A 25,149-nucleotide genomic window follows, 5' to 3' on the forward strand; every position below is an offset into this window, starting at 1 on the left:
AGTTATTTTTGCATTTTAATAAATAAATTTATATACCTTATATTTAATGAATATATTTTATTTTAGATTATTTATATATCTGTTGGCTTAGATGCCTATGGAACATCTAATCTAATAAATATTAAATTTCTAGTAATTTGTTTGCAATCATTGATATTATGTATGCTAATACATATATAAATCATATACATCTGGAAGTCTGAATCTTGCAATTACAATAACTAGTATCTATTATTTACTATTGTCCCAAATAATTTAAATATAACATGTTTAATATAAATATACATTGTCTATTTACATTTGCTGAACTTATTAAACAAACCAATTTAGAAATGTCATAGAATTAAACAAAACTTCTGACATGTAAACATTGTGTCCCGTTCCTGAAACAGATGTAGATATCTGATAAAAATTAAAAATTGCTTGTTGGAAAGCTGTCCATAAATAAGTTTCATCTTCATCAAAACTAAAAATATATTGACTCTTCAGCTTTTCTAGTCTGACAACGCAACACGATCAAGCTATGAAAGTGAAAAGTGCTAGTCACTCAGTCATATCCAACTCTTTGTGACCCCATGGACTGTAGCCCGCCAGGCTCCTCTGTTCATGGAATTCTTCCAGGCAAGAAAAGTGGAGTGGGTTAGCTTTTCCCTTCTCCAGGGGATCTTTCTGATCCAGGGATCAAACCTATGTCTCCTGCCTTGGCAGGCGGATTCTTTACCTGTTGAGCCATTAGGGAAGACCATCAAACTATAATCAAATATAATAAAGACAACAGTGAATGGATCCATCTGTATCACTGGTAACATGGCTGTTAAAACTGTTTCATTCTTTGAGACACATAAAAACAATTTAGCCAGTCACATCCAATAATTTTCATGGCTGAAAAATAAAATCACAAAATTCACTGAGTGACGTTAATCACGGTTGTGGTCAAAACTTTTGGTAAAAGTTATTTACAGTGTGCATGGCTGAGCATGCACTATTTATAGATACTTGCCAATTTATTACAAATAGGAGATATATATCTATTGTAATATATACATAAGCAAATATACAACATACATTACATATATATACCTCCTTTTAATAACTTTATGAGGAAAAGTATTTTTCCCAACCTGCAGATAGGGAAACTGATGACATGCGGGTTAAACAACTTCTCCTAAGTTGTACTTTTTTAGCAAGGGTGGTACCAGTATTTGAATCCAGGTAGATTCATAATTCAAACTATTTCATTACACTGACTTCCAACTGTGCATATATATAAAATTTCACATATGAATTTAATTGTCTCATTTTCTTAACTGAGTTTCTGTCACTTTGGGTTGTAAATGTATCACTCTTAGGAACTAAGTTAACACATTGGGCTTCCCTGGTGGCTCATATGGTAAAGAGCCTGCCTTCAGTGCAGAAGAGCCAGGTTTGATCCCTGAGTCGGGAAGATCCCCTGGAGAAGGAAATGGCAACCCACTCCAGTATTCTTGCCTGGAAAATCCCATGGATGGATGAGCCTGGCAGGTGACATTTCAAAGGGTCGCAAAGAGTCAGACATGACTGAGCAAATTCACTTTCTTTCTTTCATTTCTCATATCATTGCTAATAAAACTACCCACCAGCTCTTCTTTCTTTGTGGAGGCTCAAATGTTTTGAATTACTATTATATTTTTTCACTTTAACACTAAAAGGCAATTCAGGTTAATGTTTTAAAAAGTATCAATTTAATACTGAATACTTAGAAATACAGTACACAGATGCCATAGAAATATAAAATGCATACAACTAGCAACTATTTTATGAAACTTTAACATGGAGGGTGACATTTTCCAACAAATAAAACTACAGACAAAAGTACCAGATATATTTGAGGTTTCATTTTAAATACCATTTAGTCATGCAGACAATTAGGAGGTTTTTAAAAAAATAAATATGACAAATATATGGATTTCTGAAGTATAAATTGACATACAAATCTATATATTTTCATAATATTTTTCATTAAAGCATCTTTAAAGAAGCATTCTGGAACATGAAGTTGAGAGCTCAAATTAGATGAAAGGCATGAGGTTTTATAGAATTGAGTAATTCACATACCAGATATCTACATAAAAGTAAATACAAAATTGCAAACATATTTGTTTTATCCTCCAAATTATCAACTTCATAAAAATTACTTACTGGAATAATTATTATAAGACAAAATTCCCAATTCTGAATGTTAGTAAGGAAACACATATAGGAACAATATGAGAGTTAATTCTTCCTTCTGAGAAGCATATATAGAAGCACACAGGAACAATAATGAGTTAATTCTTCCTTCTGAGAAGCAGTGAAGGAAAGTGTAGCATAATTAACCCTTGGGGATTGTCAAAGCTTTCCTAGAACTCCACAGAGTAGGTTCTTTTGTAAAACAGCAAGAACTAAAACTACATCCTCTTACTAATACATAAACCTACGATAAGCTTTTTTTTCTATGATAAGCAAACTTACAGATGCTTACAATGCTGAAACAAGTTAGTGAACTGGGCTAAAATATCCCTACACCCCATTTCCTCAAAATGGCAGCTCCAAAGGAAAAAAATATTAATTCCCTTTTTCACCTGAACAGCTTGAATAAAATTTGTATTATGAATTTAAAGAGAAGAAATAATCTTATACCTAAGCAAGCTTGATGGAACTTAAGATGAAATAAATACTAGGTATCAGAACATATTCCTTAGTTAAGTTAAAGCATCAGAACTTAATTGGATTATATCACTAGTTTAAAAGTTAACATGGGAGACAGAAGAGGATTTTCTTGAACTAATTTAGACTAGTGATCCTTAACCCTCACTATGAATTAGAATCACTCTGAGAGCCTTTGGAGAAACTGACGCACAGCTTGACAATAAGAAATTCAGATTGCACTGTTGTAGGGTGGGGTCTAGATGATTCTAATATGAAATGAAGGTTTAGAAACATGATTTGGAAAAATTAATTACAGTGAATTTGATTTAAATAAATTATTCAACATGATAGGCATTAAGTTCTAATATGGAGAACAATTTTTTTTCTGTAAAAATCATTAGATAATATTAATATATATTTTGAAAGTTACATAATTTTATTAAAATATTATTCAAAGTTTTTATTCTGGTCTGCTGTCATAAAAGATTGCCTTCTACTTTTCACATCTATCCTCACTTGATATTATAAGAAGACATTAAACTCAAACTTCTCAAGATATGTGCAGAGAATGTAATAACAATTTAATTTTTCAAGTCATAGTATATGAGGTATTCTCCATCATATATCCAGAGTAACAAAGCTGTGATTTAAAAACTGAAATTAGGTATTGCTTTAATGCTTTAGTGAATCAAAAATGCACGACCACTGTCGTCAGTGCTCGGTTTATATTGCCTAAAACATAATCTATGACAGAGCCTCAGAGAGCCTAGTAAGAGTGGGTCTCTAATGCAGACCATGTTTCTTATGAGTATTTATAAAACATTTAAGAAAAAAGTTACAAGAATGTGGTTTTTGAAACATTAGAAATTATCTCAAAGGAACAGAAATAGTTTTTGAAATGCTACATTATAAGTTAGTTACTATTCCAGGATGATAGCTTGACCTTTAACATTTTAAACGAAAACCAACTATATTAGTATTATAAAATGCATTTTACTCATGAAAAAAATCAGATTTAAATTAATAAATTGGATTTGTATCTATTCTTCAAACAATTTTCAGCTTTAAATGTGCTAAGACCAGCAGACTAATTTGCTAATCCTATATTTGGCTAATTACCATTTTTTCTAGCTGGACAGCAGGCCAAAAATGATGAAATTTTGGTTAAACTATACTAAATGCCCTGGAAGCCTGGCATGTTGCAGTCCATGGAGTCTCAAAGAGCTGGACATGACTGAGCAACTGAATGATAACAAATATGTATGCCGAGAAAAAATGCAATAGCAATTTATTTTCCATACTTGATGGAATTAAAAGTGTTAAGAATTTTATGAAAGCTCAGTAGTCAAAATAAATATTTAATAAAAATATACACCGTAACAAGCTATCAAGCACTTAGTGTTTAAAAATAAACTTTGTCACACTGTTTTGCCTTCAGTTAGACAGAACTCAATTTAGGTATCTAATTAAGGTGTGTTTTGGAAACAAAATTAAAATTCAAGTAACTCTAGAAAGATAACACTAACCTGAAAGAGAATCTTACTACATTTTTAACTCAAAAGTTTAATGAAGTTATACTTACTGGGATTTCTCAATATGTCTATGACCCTAAGAAACAGGACAGTTTGGGAAATAAAAGTCAGGGTCAATGATTATGTGGTGATTATGTGGTTCATGCTGTGAAACTCAGTACACAAATCAAAGTCCAGTATAAATGAGCACCATCAGAAATGTGTGTGTATATACTTATTTAAAACTTTCCCTGATTAAAAATTGCCATATAGATAGGGAAGTTAAGGACAAGCACACAGTTATGAAAGTATTAATACATTCTAAAGCTAACATGTCATATGACTTATTTTAAAATGTTTCATCTGGCTTTCCTTCTAAAAATCAAAAAAGAATACAAAGTGAAGAAAGCCAGCCAGTATTCTTTTGCAGTGCAAAGTCCCTTGGTTAAATAGAAGGTTACAAAGGGAAAAAGTATGTGTTCAATAGTGTTTTCAACTCACAGTCAGACTCCAATAGTTAAAGGAAAATATGGTTAGCTAATCAATGTGAATTCACAGAATAAACCAGCACATGTTGGATTTGCCACCATGGGATTATCATTCAGACCTCAGATTATTTTCAATTGAGAGTAGTCAATATTATTCTGCTGAAAGAATCTATCTACCTTCTATAAGAAAAGATACAGATTTGCCACCTGTGATTACTATTTATGCTACAGTTCCCAAAACTCAAAAAACTACTGTCAAATATAAAACATATCCTGGGGTAATGAAAGGGTCTTCAATGAAAATCTTATTTTGATACTACGTAGAGGCAGCTCATGAGAGACTCTTAGTATGCTCACTATTTTCAAAGCTCTCAGTATAAGTAATCACATGATATAGACTGAAGTTCTTTGAAACCCTGTCACATGATAAAGAGTAATGCTATTCACCATTTAAAATACGTTCAATCTCTTCTAGTCTTTTTAAAGCAGCAACTCTTTTCTTCTCAATTTCTTTGATTTCTTTTGTTGTTTTGTGGGGAATTTCTTTGTCTGTATTTTTTCCTAATTGTTTGCTGGCTTTAGATTGACTCTTATTATCATTTGTTTTTATTATCTGTGTAGGTCTGGGCTCGCTTTTTATTTCTTTGACATTTTCAGTTGGAATTTTATCTCCTTCAACACCTGAAGTCTTACCAGCTGGGAATATAGGTTGTTCTACAAAACTAGATGAAGAAATTTTATCCCTGACTATATTCAAGTGGCGTTGAATATATTCTTCATGTGGTGCTAATGCCAATGTTTCAACCAGGCATCTTTCAGCTTTTAGTAAGTCCTTCTCTTCAAAATAAACAACACAGAGATTGTGTTTTCCTTGCACATTGCTTGGATCCATCTCCAAAATCTTTTCAAAACATTTTTTTGCTCCACGTATATCTTTCTTTTGATTCATCAGGATGTCTCCCTTTAAAATGAGACCCTTGATATGATCAGGATAGTATTTGAGTAATTCTTCCAAGACTGGCAAAGCCATTAATTCCTTTGCAGTCTGAGAGTACAGGAGAGCCAGATTAAACAAAGCACTTCTGAAGTCAGCTTGTAATTTTATGGCTTTCTTCATCCACATCTCTGCTTCAGAGTCCTTTTTGTCATCCATGGCAAGCATTCCCAAATTGAAATAACCATTAGCATCTTGTGGCTCTTCATTTATATAGCTTAAAAGTCGTTTTCTAGCTTCAGGTCTGAGTCTAACTTCTCCTAAGAATTTTTTTAAAAAGAAAAAAAAAAATTATATCATTAGCAAATGAGTAAGTCTGAGGTAAAAAATGGAGGTGCAGATATATATCTAGATTGTAAAAACATAGCATCAAAATAGGTGATGGACAGGGAAGCCTGGCGTGCAGCAGTCCACGGGGTTGCAAAGGGTCAGACACGACTGAGTGACTGAACTGAGCATCAAAACAACTAACTGGTGTATCTAAATTAAAAAGCAGAAAGCAAAACCCTCAAAGTTTTCATAAGAAAAACAGTGTGTTTGATGCACTGGATTGACAGCGCATTACAAGTAGTAAGAGTTCCTCAAAAACTAAAAAAGGGTGAAATATTTCCTGATAAGTTTAGATTCTAACTGGGAGTTGAGAAAGAATACAGAATTAAGAGGAAGGTGCATGGAATTTGAAAATAGAGACATATATTCAGTCATGATTCTGTTAATATTATGACTTTTACTCACTAAAATAATTACTTGTCTGGGTTAATCTATTGAATCTTCTAAGAATTACATGAGATATATACAAAATGCTCAACAAATAGTAACTATTTTGGATAAACAAAATGTTTCAGTCTTACTAAATTAGATATATTTTGTATGTTACTTAAAATTTTTTAGGAAATTTCAAATATAAAAAGAATACTATTATATCTAAAGCCTATAAATATCAATTAAGATTCAGGAAGCAAACATTTATTGAGATGATTTCTACTGCAAATAAGTACCAAAAAAATTTCAACTTCTACAACTATACACCCCAGGGTTTAATCTTGTGTTAAATTATAGGCACTTTTCATGATTACTAAGGATAGCTAACTTTATAAAAACATTAGTTTTCTAAATTAAGCTTTTCTGAATGCCAAGCATAAAGATCTTTATCCTTTTATTTGATAACATGATGATTAAAGAAGTCTGAAATAAATCAGTAGGCTTAAGTTCTTGTCTTGGACTACTTACTAACCTAGCCATATGAAGTTAGGGTAGTTAATACATTTATTTGGTCCTCACTCTCTAATCTATAAAATAGATGACTGGTAGAAATAAACTCAAAGACTCTCTTTAATTATAAAATATGATTCTTACATTTTTTGCAGAAGTTTTATGAAAGTATTTAATAATTAATATAAAGATTTTTCCAAACATAAAAATTAAGAAAACCATAAATTATATATTCTGCCTTCTGGAGCAGAACTAAAATTCTGATATATCAAAGATCCTAGTTTATTGTGATGAATAATTTGGTTTTGCTAATTTATATAAAATATAGTAAATTATAATAATATCTCAGAAAACAGTAACACTGGATATAACATGATATTGAAAATATTTGGACTTATAGATCAAGGGAAAATAGAATACTATTTTGTTTAAAACATATAATGCTCTTGACATCCTAGAAATAATAACTTAAAACTTTTTTTTTTTTTTTTACAAATTCAGATTATTTGAATAGTATGATATTTATGCATAAGAAATATACTTCCAGGCATAAAATGACAAAATAGATGAATAAAGTATTGTTAATAGACTGTCTGAGAAGTCATTTTTAGCATATACCAGAGAAATTAACATTTAGAATGACACATATGCTAGGGTATATTACCTGAAAGGTTTACGTTAAGTATTTAAAATATTCTTCTTATAACTATTTATGAAGTTTTGATAAAAACCATCCATTCATAAAATGTTTGCTGGGGTAACATAATATATGACTTTACCATATTTCAAACTAGAGTATGTTTAAATATAGAGAAATTTTGAGAAAACATACCTGATTCTTGCATTAATATAGCAGAATTAAATAATGCTAGTTTATGCTTTGGATTTAGTTCTAAAGCATGATTAAAGTTTTTCAGCGCATCATTTGGTTCCTTAAGTTCAATATGAACAATCGCCAAGTTGTACCAAAGATCTGCATTATTTCTGTCCAGCTCTAGGGCTTTAAGATATGCTTCTTTTGCTTTGGCAGGTTTATTCATTTTTAGAAGCAATTCTCCTCTGTGGAAAAACACAAGTTTTACTTATACTATCATGTCAGTCTGTAGATACTATTTTCACAAGTTTTAAGCTTTTCCACATATTCACAGCTTTCCTTTTAACTTAGGTTCTTAAATTTTTTTTTTCAAAAATAACTATCTGAAACTGTCCTTACACCTAAACACATTAATTTTGAACATTTGGTTTGATATGTTTTCAAGTATTATTAAAGAAGGAAAAAACATGCCTGATTCTAGAGGGTAAGATATCAGGAGGTATCCAAAAAAGGGGAACAGAAGATACATCCTTTGAATATATCTTGAAAAACAGCAGACTAGTCCTGCATAAGAAAAATGGTAGCAACTAGAGTGGGAGATCAATTTGTCAGAAGATGAGTAGCATCTGGAGAAGGAAAATAAACATAGTAGTGATGGGGAAATTCCAGTATTCAAATCTTTGTTAGCAATGTCTAACTATAAAAAAAAGCAGAACATTTGAAATTGTTTACCCCTTATAATTATTTAGTTTTCTTCAATGAATTCTTAAAAGAAAGGAATTACAAAGCTGATCTGGTAGCATGGAAGGGCAATACTGCCACCTGTAGATACTTTTGAGGAACACATCTGGAAATGATGATCAGTCTGAAAATCATTCTAATAAGGTTATATTTTCTGTTACAGAACTTAAAAAGTCATTTTTACATATGTGAAAATCAATTTAAGTACTGATATAGAGTCAATTTTATTTTAATACAACTCTTTCCTAAAATATTAGCATAGGCATGAAGTCAAATGAGCTATTAATATTCACACTTCCTAGAATGTGTCCAAAATATTATTTTTAAAATAAATGCAAAGATTATTAAGCAATTCTCTATAAGTTTACTTAAGACAGTTTTATTTATTGATACAACCCCAGTAAACTTAGTGAATTTCAGCAAGTACTAGATAATGTTGAAGAAAGACAGCTTTCAGCTTATGAACAGATTTTATTTCAAAAACTTGAATTCTGAATGCATTTTCCATGTAAACAATGTGATAAATTATAATTAGGTTTCTGGAGCAGGCTTCAAAACAAAGTTTAAAACAATTTTTTCTCAAGTATAACACAAATGATAACATTTACATGAGAAAATATCTAAGATTCTGACACTTATTGCCAAATTTTTTTTACTAGCAACTGAAGTGTCTTTGTAATAAAATCATAAATAACCAGTCAATTCTCTTAATAGTTGGATATTATATAATTATTTTTATTTATTTTATATATAATGATTCCATAATTATACAATGATTTCTTAATCTATAATAATTAAGAAGTAATAACTTCTTACAAAAATAATTATTTTTGTTACAATTAAGAAGCAATTATAAAAGGTAAATTTTGGTTGTTTTAGGTAAAAATGAATTTGGTGTTGAGAAGCAGAAGAAACCAATGAGCTTTTCCTACCCTTCCTTTTGTATAAATAAATCTAAGTTTGCCGCTTTAAGTTATGGATTCTCTTGTCAATTTAAAATAAATTAAATTTGTTAGTCTAAAACAAGCTATGTTTCTATGCTCTTGGTTGTCAACTAAGATTTACTAGAAGAAAAAAAAGCCAAATTAGTGAAGATAGCCTAAATGTATATGCAGATGAAGCTTCCATCTTTTATAGTGAAAACCTAAAGCAAACTACAATACCTGCTAATGTAAGCCTGCTTGAAGTCTGGCCTCATGCTTATTGCTTGTCGGTACAGCTGATCTGCTTCTTCTAGTCGGGACTCATTTGCTCGGATCAGGTTGGCCAGATTAATATAAACATTTAAATGGTTAGGTGCAATTCTGGCTGCATATTTTTTACCAGGAATAATCTGTTAATAAAAAAACAAACATTTCTACAAGTTGATATTTCAGTACCAAATAAAATCTGAAGTAAGAAGTCCTAGAGTCTTATTTAAAACTTACACAGAGTTCGATGCACGATACTGGATGCTTGGGGCTGGTGCACTGGGATGACCCAGAGGGATGGTATGGGGAGGGAGGAGGGAGGAGGGTTCAGGGTGGGGAGCACATGTATACCTGTGGTGGATTCATTTTGATATTTGGCAAAACTAATACAATTATGTAAAGTTTAAAAAAAAAAAAAAAAAACTTACACAGAGCATAAAAAGCTAAATTGCTGTATTAAAATAAAACATAAAAATATGAAATAACCTGCAGTATTCACAAAATATAAGTAAAATAATGCTTTGACACAATGACGGATGTATTTTTTCATTCATGTTATCTCAGTAGATTATCATTAGATTTTCATATATGTGTTATTTTATGAAGTCATATAAATCAGAACTTCCACAGGCTAAAGTCCCTTAGTACGCTTGAGTCAGACCAGGAACAGAACTCAGGTCTTTTTCCTCAGTCTAGTATATTTGTTACACCATGTCAACTTTCAAGTTGTCAGCAAAAATGTTTCCTGGTTGTGACAGTGGGGTAGTTAACTTCAGAGCTTTACTAATTCCTCACTTGTTTGCTGGAGTTAAGACATAAAAATATCTAATTAACTCTAAAAGTTATTAGGTATAATATATGTGAACCCCAATTCTCAATGAATATAATAAATTATATCTGATAAAAATCCGCTGAACACAATTTAACTTTAGAATCTTAGGACTGAAAGAATTCTTAATGTATCATGTGGTGTAAGTGTTTTAAAAACATTTATCAAACTATCAAAATCAAACTATCAACTCATTTCAATATTGCTACAGTATTAATACAAACTACTACTGAGAAAATTAGAGCCCAATGTAAACTATCTTTTCTGATTACACACAGCTGATAAAGGGCAGTGTCAGATTTTGTAACTTTGTCTTGTGACATCCAAGAAATCTGGTACTTGTGACATTATAGCAACTGACAGGCACAAATATATATCTACTCATTTTATCACTTTGCTTTGTTCATTTATTTTTTGATAGGAGTTAATGTTTACTGCTTAATGTACATAAATAAAATTCTTTTCATTTAAAGTCACTTAAAGTCATAGACAACTTATAATAAAAAATATCTAAAACTCATAATTTCATAGATTTAGTTTTCATGACTATGAACTTTTTAAATTATGAGCTAGATAGGTAAATGCAATCTTTTATAACACAATAATAGATGGTTCACTGGACACCTTAATTTTAATCCAAATTAAAGAAAAGATGAAGATTTTCCATCTGGATAATTCTATTCAATATAAACATCCAGCAGACATGACACAATAGGAATAATTTTTGACAACTTACCTGAGGCATCAGCGACTTAGCTGTCATATAAGATTCTTCAGCTTCTTTGGTTCTATTTAAATTTTTGTAAGTTCTTCCTACATTCATGTGGGCACCAATATCATCTAAAATAAAAAAATCATTTGTTGGCAGATACACTAACTAGTGTCCAGTATAAACTAAGAAGACACGTTTCGAGCAACAAACAACTAGGCAAAAAATGTGAAGCAGGCAATAGGTCCTGCTTTCTCCTTAAAGCTCTTCTAACACAACTTACTATAACTTATGAGCAAGGCTACACTAGAAGACTATTAAATAAAGTACTGGAAGAGCAGAAAATACACATATGACATGAAAAAACTATCTGAATGGTTCCTGGAAGGGTTAAGAGATGAGACAGGAGAAATAAACATAATGAAGGAATTGACGTTTTTTTTTTTTCTTCACTATATTTTACTGTCCTCTACTAAGGCTTCTATTTCCTTAATCACATGGCTGTGGAATTCACTAAGAAAGTATGGCCCAACTCTAAAAGTGAAAAGGATCACCATAATTCCCAGAATAATCTCAAGTATTATAAATTGCAAATATGCATCCATGGTGGGAAAGGGGCAAAGAGACTGAAAAACTTAGAAACTTTAAAAAAATTTTTGTGAATATGGTTGGAGTGTAAGTTATCAGGTTCTATAGTATTATTTAAGATGCAGCAGCCCAGCTCCCTTAAATGATGATATATTACCATATAATCTAATTAAAACTTTTAAAAAGGTTGTGTTAGTATCAGAATGTCAGGAACTTTTGTCTCATTTTGTGATACAGAAAATTGAGCCCTCAGCAAATTTGTTCAGAGACAGAAAAATATGCAATTCAAATTATAAAGATATGAGGGTTCACTGTACACTAGTTTTAAGATATACTTTCCAGTAAATATTTCAAAGGTTTGGAATAAAGATAGAGAGAAGGATCTTAATTTAGACAAATTTTACTCAACATGAATCTCTTAACAGACATGACAAGGTTTCAAATTATGATTACTACTTGCCTGTGACACCGATGATGATTTTGCAATTGTGGAATAGTTCTCTGCCTGCAACTCCCAGGACACATAGGGGCCAAGCATATATATCTTAGGCATTCCCCTAGGAGGAGAGTAACAGTCCTAAGATCTTGCTATATTATGTTTCAGGTTGGCAATTGTGTGTACTGCACAAAAGCTGTTAGATGCCATACAGCTTCAGTTAGAGAACTAAGGGACAAGATTGGGGAAAAAAGGTTGATTTTTTTGTTTTTAGATACATTACTGAATCTCTTGGGGTTTCAGTAGGGGGTCAAGTCAAAAAAAAAGAGAAAAAAATGCTTCCCAATACTGGCTGCATTCCGAACACTTGTGTAGCTTTGAAAAATTCAGATATCTTATCCCACTCAGTTCTATCAAAACAGAATCTTCAAAAACAGGACTGTAAAAATGTTTTTTAAAGTTTCAGAGGCAATTCTGATGTAGAGCGAAGGTTGAAATATACCGCATTACCAAGAGTATATAGAGTTTTGCTCTTAAAAGCTTTTTTAAAAATTTACTTTTTATTGAAGTATAATTGTATTACAATGTTGTCTTAATTACTGCTGTACAGCAAAGTGACTCAGTTACACATATATAAGCTTTCTTTTTCATACTTTTCCATTATGGTTTATCACAGGATATTGAATATAGTTTCCTATGCTATACAGTAGGATCTTGTTTATCCAAGCTCTTTATTTTTTTAAACATCATATAAATCTATACCAATTACTCTAGAGATCAGAAAGTTACCCAGAAAAAACGAAAGAGTGTACAGGCCCTGAAAAAATTAATTATACAGTGAAAATTTAATCTAAGAAAAGAATAAACTGAAAGTTTAAGTAAATAGTGCAATTAGGTCAGCTAAGTATTTAATATATCACTGAAAGGAGCTCCAATTAATCTTAGAAAAGAAAGAGGTTATCCATTAGGATGAAAGACAAGGCAAATTACTACACACTGGTCAGGTTCTTAGAATTATGACAAGGAGATATAGATGAAGACTTCAGACACTCAGTAAGACATCCTTACTTTCTCAAGGAACAAAGATAGCAATTAGATAGCTTTTAGCATCAAAAGAACTACATGACACATCTAAAAAGAAAAAATGAAAAAACACAATTTTTAAAGCAAATTTCTTTATAAGTTACAAAGTTTTAAGATTCCAGGAGGAAACAGCCTTACTGTTAAAGTAAATTTAAATTTGGAAAAAAAAAAAAGGTAAGCAAGCAGGCAAAATATAAAAATCAGTTACATTTGAATGACTAAGAAGCTACAGAGTTTCAAAAAACAACCCTGCTATTGTGAGTGCACTATCCAAACCAAAAGCAGCATGAACCTGGCAGTCTGTCTTTAATTCAACATAAAGGAGGACTGGCAGACATCAGGCAACTCTGTGCCGAATAATTCTTAGCCATAAACAGTAGAGCTACGTATTCTCGCACTGATAGCCTAGGCATCTGTGTTGCTTTCCCATTATTTCCTATGCACAAATTTGTCAATTTATTTAAAAAGATAAATTATAAACATCTGGAAACGTCTGAAAACTTAAAAAATCATTCCCTTCTTGATGGCATCAAATCTGAACTACAGGCCCATGATTGTTTTATGATATAAACAGTGTCAAAGATTTGTTGGAGTTAGATAAAAATGAAATTTTACTGATTTTAAGGCAAAAATAAACCATAGGGGAAATCTGGTGTTTCCTGAGAAAAATCCACTCTCATAATGTATTTATGGAAACTTTAATTCTATTCGAAAAAATTTTAGCTTGTGAATTGATTTTTTAAAAACACCCGTAACCATCAAAACAAACAAAAACCCATCATCAATTGTTTGTCTAACATGCATGTCACCTGGTTAAAGACCACTCTGCAGTTTATACTCTTTTTCTGGCTAAGCAAGAAAAGCCTTCAGATTGAATGTCTTCTTGTTTTTTTAAAGCTACTTTAAATGTTAAGAATCTCTACTCTCTGTGATCCTACACTTCTCTAGGGTTTTAAATACTACCTACATGCTTGTTACTTCAAATCTTATCTTTAGTCCTGACCATTCATTCCCCTTATCTCCAAACTTACAGATCTGTCTCCATCTGCACATCTAATAGGGACAAAAAGACTTGATTTCCTCCTCTCCATGTTGTTTCACCTGTCAAATCTATCTATGAAGAACATAGCTGAAAAACACAGAATGAGCCAGAAGTCTCTGAATGCCAAATTCAGTGTTTCTAAGATTATGTACTTTTTCATTGTAATAAATGAAATACAATGAAAATACATTATAAGTGAAATACAATAAATCATTGTAATAAATCATTTGCCTATTTTTCTAGCTCATTGCTTATTATTAATAGAAATAGCAACTTTGAGCGGATGGTAGGTAAGTCATACTAAAGGAGATAGGTTTAGTAAGTATCTCAAAAACAGCCAAAAGTGACAACTGACAATGAGAGGAAAAATGATTTTAAACTAAACATCCATAATTACATCCACTGGTGAAGAACCCGCCTGTCAACGCAGGAGATACCAAAGACGTGGGTTTGATCCCTGGGTTGGAAAGATTCCCTGGAGGAGGGCATGGCAACACACTCCAGTATTCTTGCCCGGAGAATTCCATGGACAGAGGAGCCTGGCGGGCTACAGTTCATGGGGTCGCAAAGAGTTGGATACGAATGAAGCTACTTAGCACTAGCTTCTGCTGCTGCTGCTGCTAAGTCGCTTCAGTCGTGTCCGACTCTGTACGACCCCATAGACGGCAGCCCACCAGGCTCCCCCATCCCTGGGATTCTTCAGGCAAGAACACTGGAGTGGGTTGCCATTTTCTTCTCCAATGCGTGAAAGTGAAAAGTGAAAGTGAAGTCGCTCAGTCATGTCCGACTCTTAATGACCACATGGACTGCAGCCTACCAGGCTCCTCCATCCATGGGATTTTTCAGGCAAGAGTACTGGAGTGGGGTGCCATTGTCTTCTCCAACTTAGCACTAGCATGCAGCCCTAAACACAATTTCATTCAGTTTCAACAATACAATGAGACAGAAATTACTATGCCAATTTAAGATAAGTCTGAAGGGGCCTAAATACCATCCTAAGTCTCAAAGTCCCTGCACGCCCAGCATAAAGATGACTTTGCTTCTCTAAAAACTCCTAGAATGAACCTAAAAGGCTTTAGAAAGCAATGAATTAAAACTGCCAGTTAGTGACTGCTGACTGTATAAAACTGTGCTAGATGATGCAGTAGGTACGAAGATGAGCCAGATGTTCATGCTACCCCTAGGGAGCCCCACAGTTTAAATATAACATACATATTTTAAATAAATAAATATTTTAAATAAACATTTAAATAACAGATATCACAGGAAAGATATGAAAGTTGTAAGGAGTCTTGAAGATGAGAAACATTTGCTTCTAATTTGAAAGACAGAAGGGTTTTTTTTCCCTCTAATAAGAAGAGAAGCCATGTGAGATGGGTTGCAAGAGATGTGTAGGATATGGTAGAAGGTAGATTGGAAGGAAAGGAGAAGAGAGAGTTCTAGGTTCAAACATGTTCTAGGTTCAACATGAACAAATGCAAAGAGGTGAGGAAGCCCACCACATATCCCCTATATTTCAAGAAAAAACTAAACTGCATGAAGAGCCAGGGGAGATAAAACTGGAAAGACGGCCAGACCATCAGTTACATATTTCTACAACAATCTCTAACTAGAATTCAGCTTTGCCTTGGGGAAACTGGTAGTTTTTCCAAGTGATGACTGTGATGTTTTTATCTTTTGCAACACTGGGCCTGGAGTTAAGTGTCCTAGATCCATACCACTTGCAGACCACTGCCACTCCTTAAAACCACTCCTTTCTGAATTTCAGGTCATTAAACTCTGTTATCCACTATCCCTCCTTACTGTAGTGACCAATTGCAAGCTTCTGGTTCCTTGTTATTCTCGCCTTCTCTCCAACATCACACAGTTGTCACAGTTCTTTAGTGGTTTCAAATCTATGTAAGGTGTATCTTCTAATACTTGCTTTGATATCCTTTCTTTCAATGATTTTCACCACCATTCTCCTGTAATTTGTCAGTTCAATGGTCACAGTCTTGTCCAGCAGAAACATAGGGGGCCATGCACAGCACTCCCCACCCTGCCAGTATATTGAGAAATGTGTGTGTGTGGAAGTACTTTCTGGTTATCATGCTGAATGGAAAGTAATGAGTTTATTTGGTAGGTGGGGGCCGTATTTGGTACATACCCTGGAATACAGACAGTTCTGCATACTTGAAATGCCGACAGCATTTCTACTGAAAACAAGCAATGCTCCAGCTAGACTGTCCTCAGAAGCCAACAATTTCAGATCTATAAACCACTGATCTGATCATCTTTTCCTCATGTTTCACCCTCTCTCACATCTCTTCATAACCAGTTTAGACTATGTTTCAAAATTCCCTTAACCCTTTGTTTAGTAATACACATCTGACAAAATCCTAATCCTATTAACCAAATTCTCTGTGCCTGCCTATACTATATATAAAGTAGTGGGAGAAAAAACATAATCACATCAATCAGTTTAATTTTAATTAAGCACTGCTAACCTCAAGAAGTGGAGAAGGCAATGGCACCCCACTCCAGTACTCTTGCTTGGAAAATCCCATGGACGGAGGAGCCTGTTAGGCTGCAATCCATGGTGTCGCTAAGAGACGGACACGACTGAGTGACTTCACTTTCACTTTTCACTTTCATGCATTGGAGGAGGAAATGGCAACCCACTCCAGTGTTCTTGCCTGGAGAATCCCAGGGACTGGGGAGCCTGGTGGGCTGCCGTCTATGGGGTCGCACAGAGTCGGACACGACTGAAGTGACTTAGCATAGCAACCTCAAGAAGGGTGTTACAGCTGCTTGGCAATCACACTGCATTTTCCTAGTCTATACATTTTCCTAGATCTTCGTTTCTCAACACGTGATTCATGGGCTAAGTATCACTTAGGAACTTATCAGAAATACAGAACTTCAGGCCCTACTCTAAATCGCTATACACCAGAACATGCACCATTAGATCTCCAGGTGACTCACACACACATTAAAGTTTCTGAAGCCATGTCCTAGATGACTACTTCAGACTCTCTCCTGGTCTTAGATCTCCAGAACGTCCTTTCCCTTCCCCACAATCTACTGTTGATTCTGCTTTTTATGTCACTGAGAAAACAAGCAAACAATAACTTTCAGAAGTTATTTGTCTGTTATTCACCTGCCTATCTATATCCATGTTTCTACACTCTGCTTTCCCTGTTACTATATGGTAACTACCGGTTCAGCTGACTGAAATCCTCATCCTGAGTATCAGATCTTAATTATCTATTCTCATCTATTCAAGAACACTGATCCTTTACTCCGTTCCCCAACCCTGAATTACTACTTTGCCCAACTTCAATGCACTAGTCACATACATGCCTTGTTTCTTTCACCTTTAAAAAAAAAAAAAACCCCAAAACCCCAGCATCCTACTACCCTCTCTTGACCCCACACTCAACACCAACATTTCTTACCAGTTTTTAATATCAACTGTCTCCAGTTCTTCTTCTACTCTAATAGGCCTTTGTATCTATCATTCCACCAAAATTGCTCATCACTGCCATCCAACAAATCTGTATTTAAAAACATCCCTAAATGTCTGATATAAACAGCTCTAACATATAACCCAATTCAAAAAATAAGCTAGCACCAAACATTATAGTATTCAAGTCAGCTGGAATAAAGCTTGAAAATAAACTCCACCTACTTTCTACAAATATAATCAAATTTTCAAAAAGAAAACAAACTATTAACAATAGCTTTATTAATCAATAATGCTTACCTGGCTGAACATGCGTAGCCTGTAAGAAGTATTTCAAAGCTCTCTCAAAGTTTTTTTCATTTTCCAGAGCATGACCCACATTATTCCATAATTTGGCATTATTTTTATTTACCTTAAATACAGAAGTACAGATAGAAATTAGTTAAATTTTTAAAAATGAGTCTAATTAACACAGGTTTTACTTGGTATACTATTAGGAAAGGAGTACTCCACAGAAATGTCTATGAATGGATGAAGGCAGTTCAAAGGTACAAACTTCTAAGTTATAAGTAAGGTCTAAGGATGCAAATATATAGAACAGGGAATACAGTTAACAGTACTATATTGCATGTTTGAAAGTTGATAAGAAAGTAGATTTTAAAAGTTCTCATCACAAGAAAAAAAGTAACTAAATGAAGTTATGGATATTAATTTATTTTGGTAATTGTTTTATATATATATCTAAAAATAATTATATTATACACTTTAAAGTTAAGATGAAGTTATATGTCAATTATATCCCAAAAAAACTGGAAGTCATTCAGATTTCTTTCAGGAAAAAAAAAAGTGTATGTACATGTGTGTGTGTATATGTGTATATATATATAACTCCATATATATAACTCCAATTAACACAGATAACTGTCTGATATATTATTAGGAATAGACTTTTCCATGGAGATGAAGAAGGGGTCAAAACGAAAATTGCTTCATGAAATTTAACCTCTCCTCCCTTTCAACATCAACATGCTAAAACTTCAGTTCATCTATTTTATATATTACAATTTTACTTCATCAAAGCATAGAGTTGTTTGAAAATTCCTGCTCTATTATTTATAGTCTTTTGGGAAAGAAGGAATTTGCACGAGAGAATATGTTTAAACACTGCACTGATGACTTATTTTGAGGCTTGACATAAAGCTATTTATGTAGTCTATTAGAGTAATGGGAACTGTGCAGAGTACAGAAACAGCCAAAAAGGAAGTTAAGAGTTTAAAGATTTGAAGAAAAGGAGCAACTGAAAAAAACATCTTTGCTTATAACTTTTACAGAAAACAAATCATATGATTTTTAAAAAGAACTTTTCTCATTTATATTGTCCATTCCATAGAGATGCAACATCCCTCCTTTCTGCCAGTTCCTATCTTTCTTATAGTTTTATAACCATTGGTTATCCTCAGTATGATAGGGCGCCATTTTCTGCCATGTATTTTATTTCACTGAATCTAAGATGCTACCATGCCGGGGTCCAGCCCTGGCTGATCCAGGGTATTCGAAGCAGGGAGGGCGTCGGCGATCTATTTAAATATTTTATCAAAGATATAAAGAGTAATAGGATGAGGATAGCTCAGTAGGAAAATTCAGTGGAGAAAAGAGGCTGAGTAGCTTGGTTTACACGGGAGACCAATAAAACTTCAAGACAAGAAGCTTGCACCACTTACGTAAGCCGCAGGCGTCCTTCCGTTCTCCCGAAGGAGAGGAGACACTGAGGCCTCCCCGGTCGGATCTTAGAAGCCCAGGCATAATTAGTAAGCATGGCGGGTTCCACGCTCCAGATGGAGACTCAACCAGAGTGAGAAAGAGAGCGACATGGGGAGACCAGTATTTCGAGAAACTGATCCCAATTCTTTATTTTCCATGGTCTACTTTTATACACTGAGATGTTATGCAAAAGTCATGCAGGGTCAGCATTCCTGACTTTTATCAAAGTCAGGTGCTTCATACAAATGTATACAGAGGTCTTAGGGGTGTTACATCATCTTCTGGCCAGGGGGGCCTGCTGACAATTTATGACCCTCTCCTTGTGAGAGCGGTCAGTCAACCAGGACACTTATTTCTCCAGGGGTGATTATTCTTAAAACAGACACTACCCAAATAAAGTTACATTCCTATAGGGTGAGGGTGTAGTGGGTTTTAGTTAAGGAAAGAATTTACTTAGCCTAAGGTCTAATGTGATTAATATCAAAGGTTAATACTTATTTCTTCTATATATTCATTAATGTGTGTAAGGGCAGGGGATGTGGAGACTTAGCAACAAACATTGGCTCAACAAATGAAAAACCCTTCACCAATACAATTTCTAATCAGCCCATTATACTTATACTAATAGTTTTCTAACTTTTCTAAGGAACCTGTTTTTAGAAGGTTTAAAGCATCTCGTGCCTCTCACGGTTGGGAGGCTGTGAGCAATCACATGCGGCCGGACAAGCCTGTCAGGCAGGCTAGAGAACCTTCAGAGGAGTTTGTAGGTTAAAACACTCTTATCATGCCCAGGAATTATTATTAACTGGAGCTCTAAGTTAACTCCTTCTCTGAAAGAGGTGGTGGGGGACAGCCCCCCGTAAAGTCAGAGGTGTAGGTGAGCACAAAGTAGTAAAGTAGGCAGGCTCTGGTTATGGGGGTAGATGCTTGAGGAGTTCCAGGGGGACTCCTGAGGTTCGATCCTGCCTTTGCGTATGTCGAGCCTCCTTCCTCATGACCTTTGTCACGGGCGGAGTACCTCACTCTGGCCCCCAACATCACCAGTTATAAGGCTCATGGTTATCTTATATATCATTAAGAAACAAAAAAGGTCATTAATTGTAAGATGCCTTTCACTGTAAGATTTATTCTGATTTCAGACATGTTAAAAGGTTAAAAAAAAAAAAAGTACACCTTAAGAACAAATGAAACAAAGTATTCACATTTAAACATTTTATCATTTAAGCATCTAACAATTGTATAGCATTTGGGGAATTATTCATATATGCTCCAGACATACAACTAAGACTATTCAGAGCACTGGTTATGGTGTAGATTATACAAAGAACAAATTGTTTTTATTAATTTTTTGGTGAAGTATTTAACATTGAGAATTAATTGTCAAGTTAAAAGTAAAGTTAGAACACCGTAGCAGAAATGGCAATAAGAAATAATTGGTGATATATTTTGAATAACATTTTACCTTCAAGGCTGACATAAACAGCGTATATTCAGACTCCCAATCCCAATTCCTGTGGAGTGTTTTTAAGGCATGAGTGAATATCACCAAAGATAGACAAACCCAGGATAACTTTTTAAATACACTGTTTAAGGAAGAAAAAGCAGAACAAAAAAACATTGTCTTCATCACCAAAAAGAGGTAAGAAATATGTTAAATATCTCTAAATGTTGTGTTTGAATTCTAAAGACTAGGGACTGTTCTAATAATCATCCAGCTTGAGAGAGAATAACACCAAAAAAAATTATTTACTATAAACACTACTGTATAAAGTTCAATGACAAAAAAACTGATAAACCAAATTTTTAATTGTGACTTCTTAGAGTTCTTTTGTATCATTACCTATAACCTGAATATTCTTAGTGGTGTTTATAAAGGGTCAATCTCATCCCTGGCTATATTTAAAAACATTACCACTTACAATACACACCACAGGTTATCATGATATTCTCCAAAGAATCTTACTTTTTTGTGTGTGTGGCTGTGCTGGGTCTTCGTTGCCGCGCACAGCTTTCTTTAGTTGTGGTGTGCAGGCTTCTCAATGTGGTGGCTATTCTTGCTGCAGAACATGGACTCTAGGGCACATGGGCTCAAAAGTTGCGGTGCATGGCTTAGCTGCCCTATGCATGTGGGATCTTAGTTCCTGAACCAGGCATTGAACGTGTCCCCTGCATTGGCTGAGGGATTCTTAACCAGTAGACCACCAGGGAAGTCCCAGAATTTTACATTTTAAAAAGCTAGAATTATTCATTAAAAGTCATAGTAAAATTAACCCTTTATAAAATAGATGCAAATTACATAGCTTTAGGTTAATCACTTGGGACACAATTTGTCACTTACAAAATGATTGTTATACTTCGATAATCACTATGATCTTATTTGGTATTAGTAGTATTAATGTTCTTTGAGCTTTTGCTTTTTGCCTCAGTTACAGAGTTCTGTTTCTTTCTTTTGATAGATCCACTTAACCAGGATAAGAGTGCATGGATCAGAAGGACCATGGACATGAGAGATAGTCAGATATAAATTTAAATCAAGACTCTGCTGTTTACTAGCTGTGTGTTCTTGCATAATTCAGGTAACTTATATGAGCTTCAATTTTCAAGTGTGCAAAATGAAGTTAAGGGATGTCTAGATTAAACGAGAAAACAAATCTATATAGTGTATTACAGAGCTGGCACACGGGAGGCACTACAAGATAGGCAGTGATTATAACTAGATACATCTACGAGAAAGTTTAGAGTGAAAATTGTAGTCATGGATGAGATCGTCAGGGAGAACATGCAATGTGAGAAAAACTCTGAGAAATAAAAAAACATTTAAAGAGCTGGTACAACAGGAAGAATCTGAAAAGAGGCTGAGCAGAAATGAGCACAGGTGGTGGAGAGTCAGGACAGAGACTTGTACAGCTGCCAGGGAGATACACTTTAAACCAAGCACTGATTGGATTTAGCCACAAGACTCAATGTGTTACATGACAGTAAAGTGATGAAGACAAGTCAATTCTGTGGGTTGAAAAGGGACAGGAAAGTAGGAAAAAAGAAACAGTGACTATTTTTTCCATATACAGTCAGTGATTATTCTGTTCCTTAGCAGTGAGTTCAAACATGGTGGTTTCTATGAAGCAAGAAATTACATATTGCTTTCCATATGCATTTTACATGTATTAATCCAATATGACTCATTTAAGAAGACTGTATCTTAGTTCATTACATATGAAAGCAGCAATGATCATTTGAAACTTTAGTCTCAATAATGTTCTTTGTAGCATCTGTGTCTGAATGAAAGTCTCTTATGTGTTAGACTGCAAAATAAAATTGTATAAATATGAGGAAAAACATAGATAAGGTAGGAGTTAAGGAGCTAAGGAGACTATCAATGTGAAAAACAAAAAGGTTAAAAAGATGACATAAAAATAGGATAAACATTTTAAACACTTAAATGCATCATACTAAATTCTACAGTTAGTAAGCATTAAATGCACTAACATTTTAATTCACCTTTTGTTTGATATTTTCTGCCATCCATGGGCTACCAAAATACAGAACCCCATGCTAGGAACATATAATACTCGCTCAGCAACAACAAATCCAACTGGGAAAAAAAGATTTGATGCAGGAATAAATGGTAATGCCATTAAACAAAGCGCCTACAAAGAGAAAAAAGATAATTTATTAAATTAAAAAATATACACACATCAACAGTCAAATCCAAATATTTTATCATTTAATCTGGATAATGTACTGGTGGATCAATTTTAATAACACTATAAAGAATACTGATTTAAACATAAAGAAGGAAACTTAAGGATGGTAACAATAAACATGAGGATGTATGTCAGCAAGGTGAGATGAAGTCTTCCTAAATAGTATTAGACCTTACACCTCAGCCTCATCAGATAAAAAAAATTTTTTGAAAATATATCTAAAAAAATTAGTAATTTTTATATATCTAACTAATGTGCACAAAGAATCAGACACGACTGAGCGATTAACGATTTACATAACTTATGTGCACGTGGTAAAAACAAACTGACAGGAAAAGATATTAGTACTACTACTATGTGTAAGGAACACTGGAAATTGATAAGCTACATCTCAAACAAGACAGCAGGCTACTTCTACACGTTACTTCAGGGCTGCTCTGCATAGCATTCTGATGGGTCACATACATTTAAACGACTTAAAAATAAAACTGGCCCCTTTAAATCAACAGTCATTTATTCCATAAGAATTTCTAAATTTCCAACACTGTGCACTGTGTTAGAAATAAACATCACAAAATGCTTAGACGTTTTTGCCATTTTGAGAATGGGATGGCATATGGTTTCCAGATTATAGTCATTACAAAAGATAAGACAAAATAACTAGCACACAAATAACTTATGGAAAGAAATAGGCTGGTTGTCAGTAGGATATCTGTTTCCATGGACATCTGCTTCCATATTCTGTTACTCTGATTTGTTTTATAGTACCTTGTGGAATAAACATGTTGTTTTTTCAATTTCAGAAGTCTGAGAGTCTTCTAATAGTTTGAGGAAGCAATGTTTTTTATTATACATTACTACTGAAAATCGATGTAGAAATGTAAATAGTGAAAAGAATACTTTCTCCATGAATCACAAATTAATAATTTGTAATGATCCAACACTGAATCTGAAGAAAAGCACTACCATCAAACTGCTCACTTATTATCAATTTATAAGTCTGAAATTTTAGTGCTTTCTTTTTAGTCAAAAAGGTAAAACATTAAGAGTGCATAATTCACTTTCCACTTCCCAGAAATATTTGACAAAAACAACCAGGTAGTTGTGAAACAGAGGTATTTGTTCCTAAATACATGATCCTTTTAAAAAAAATTCCCTGTTAATTCATGGATGCCCTAAAGCAATTTCATTTGAAAGAATAAAAAGTGTTAAATTCATCTAAAGAGGCATCATGGATTGATGAATAAGCTACATACAAAAAAAGCCCTCTCTCAAAAAAAAAAAAAAAATCTATTGATTCTTCAATTAGAAATCTCAATGATTAACTTACTCAGATGTTCTAATACACTGTTAATGTATGCCAACCAAGTTAACTATAATGCAATATCTTTTCAGAGAGTGGAAAGAGCAAAGAGTTCTGGAGGCAAATCTGTTTCACTTTTTATAATAAGGTAAACTACTCCAATCACCTTGTGACTCCATTTTTAAAAATAAATAAGCGGGATTATTAACTACTTATACTATTGAGATAAACATGACATCTTATTTACTAAGTGCCTAACATACCGGTGCTTGGTAGATATTCCTTTGGTCTACTTACCTCTTTCAGATATCTTCAAATAATATTACCATTAAAAACAGTATGTTTAGTTTTATACATACATATTAATTTATTTTCAGACTATTTTCTATTATAGACTATTACAAGCTATTGAATATAGTTTTCTATTTTTTATGTATAGTATCAATAGTTTGTATCTGTTAACCCTATACTCCTAATTTATCCCACTTCTTCCTTCCCTTTCCCTTTTTTAGATTGCTAAATTGGTAAGAGTCCTGTCCAACTCTTTCACGACTGCATGGACTGTAGCCCGCCAGGCTCTGTCCATGGGATTTCCCAGGCAAAAATCCTGGAATGGGTTGCCATCTCCTACT

At 33.6% G+C, this 25,149-nt stretch overlaps 1 protein-coding gene across 1 annotated transcript in view; it reads right to left on the reverse strand.

The window, feature by feature from the left end:
* Positions 1–1,698: 1,698 nt before the first annotated feature.
* TMTC3 (transmembrane O-mannosyltransferase targeting cadherins 3) overlaps positions 1,699–25,149 on the reverse strand; it is a 52,008-nt gene continuing 28,557 nt past the window's right edge. The window contains exons 8-14 of the mRNA XM_005910928.3: positions 23,009–23,157; positions 20,973–21,093; positions 18,050–18,161; positions 11,183–11,286; positions 9,591–9,760; positions 7,705–7,931; positions 1,699–5,920 (exon numbers count right to left, since the gene is read on the reverse strand). Of these exons, the coding sequence (XP_005910990.1) occupies positions 5,106–5,920; positions 7,705–7,931; positions 9,591–9,760; positions 11,183–11,286; positions 18,050–18,161; positions 20,973–21,093; positions 23,009–23,157 (1,698 nt within the window). The 3' untranslated portion in view covers positions 1,699–5,105. The remainder of the gene's footprint in view (positions 5,921–7,704; positions 7,932–9,590; positions 9,761–11,182; positions 11,287–18,049; positions 18,162–20,972; positions 21,094–23,008; positions 23,158–25,149) is intronic.

Source organism: Bos mutus, chromosome 5 (genome assembly GCF_027580195.1).
Source record: "Bos mutus isolate GX-2022 chromosome 5, NWIPB_WYAK_1.1, whole genome shotgun sequence".
Lineage (NCBI taxonomy): Eukaryota > Metazoa > Chordata > Mammalia > Artiodactyla > Bovidae > Bos > Bos mutus.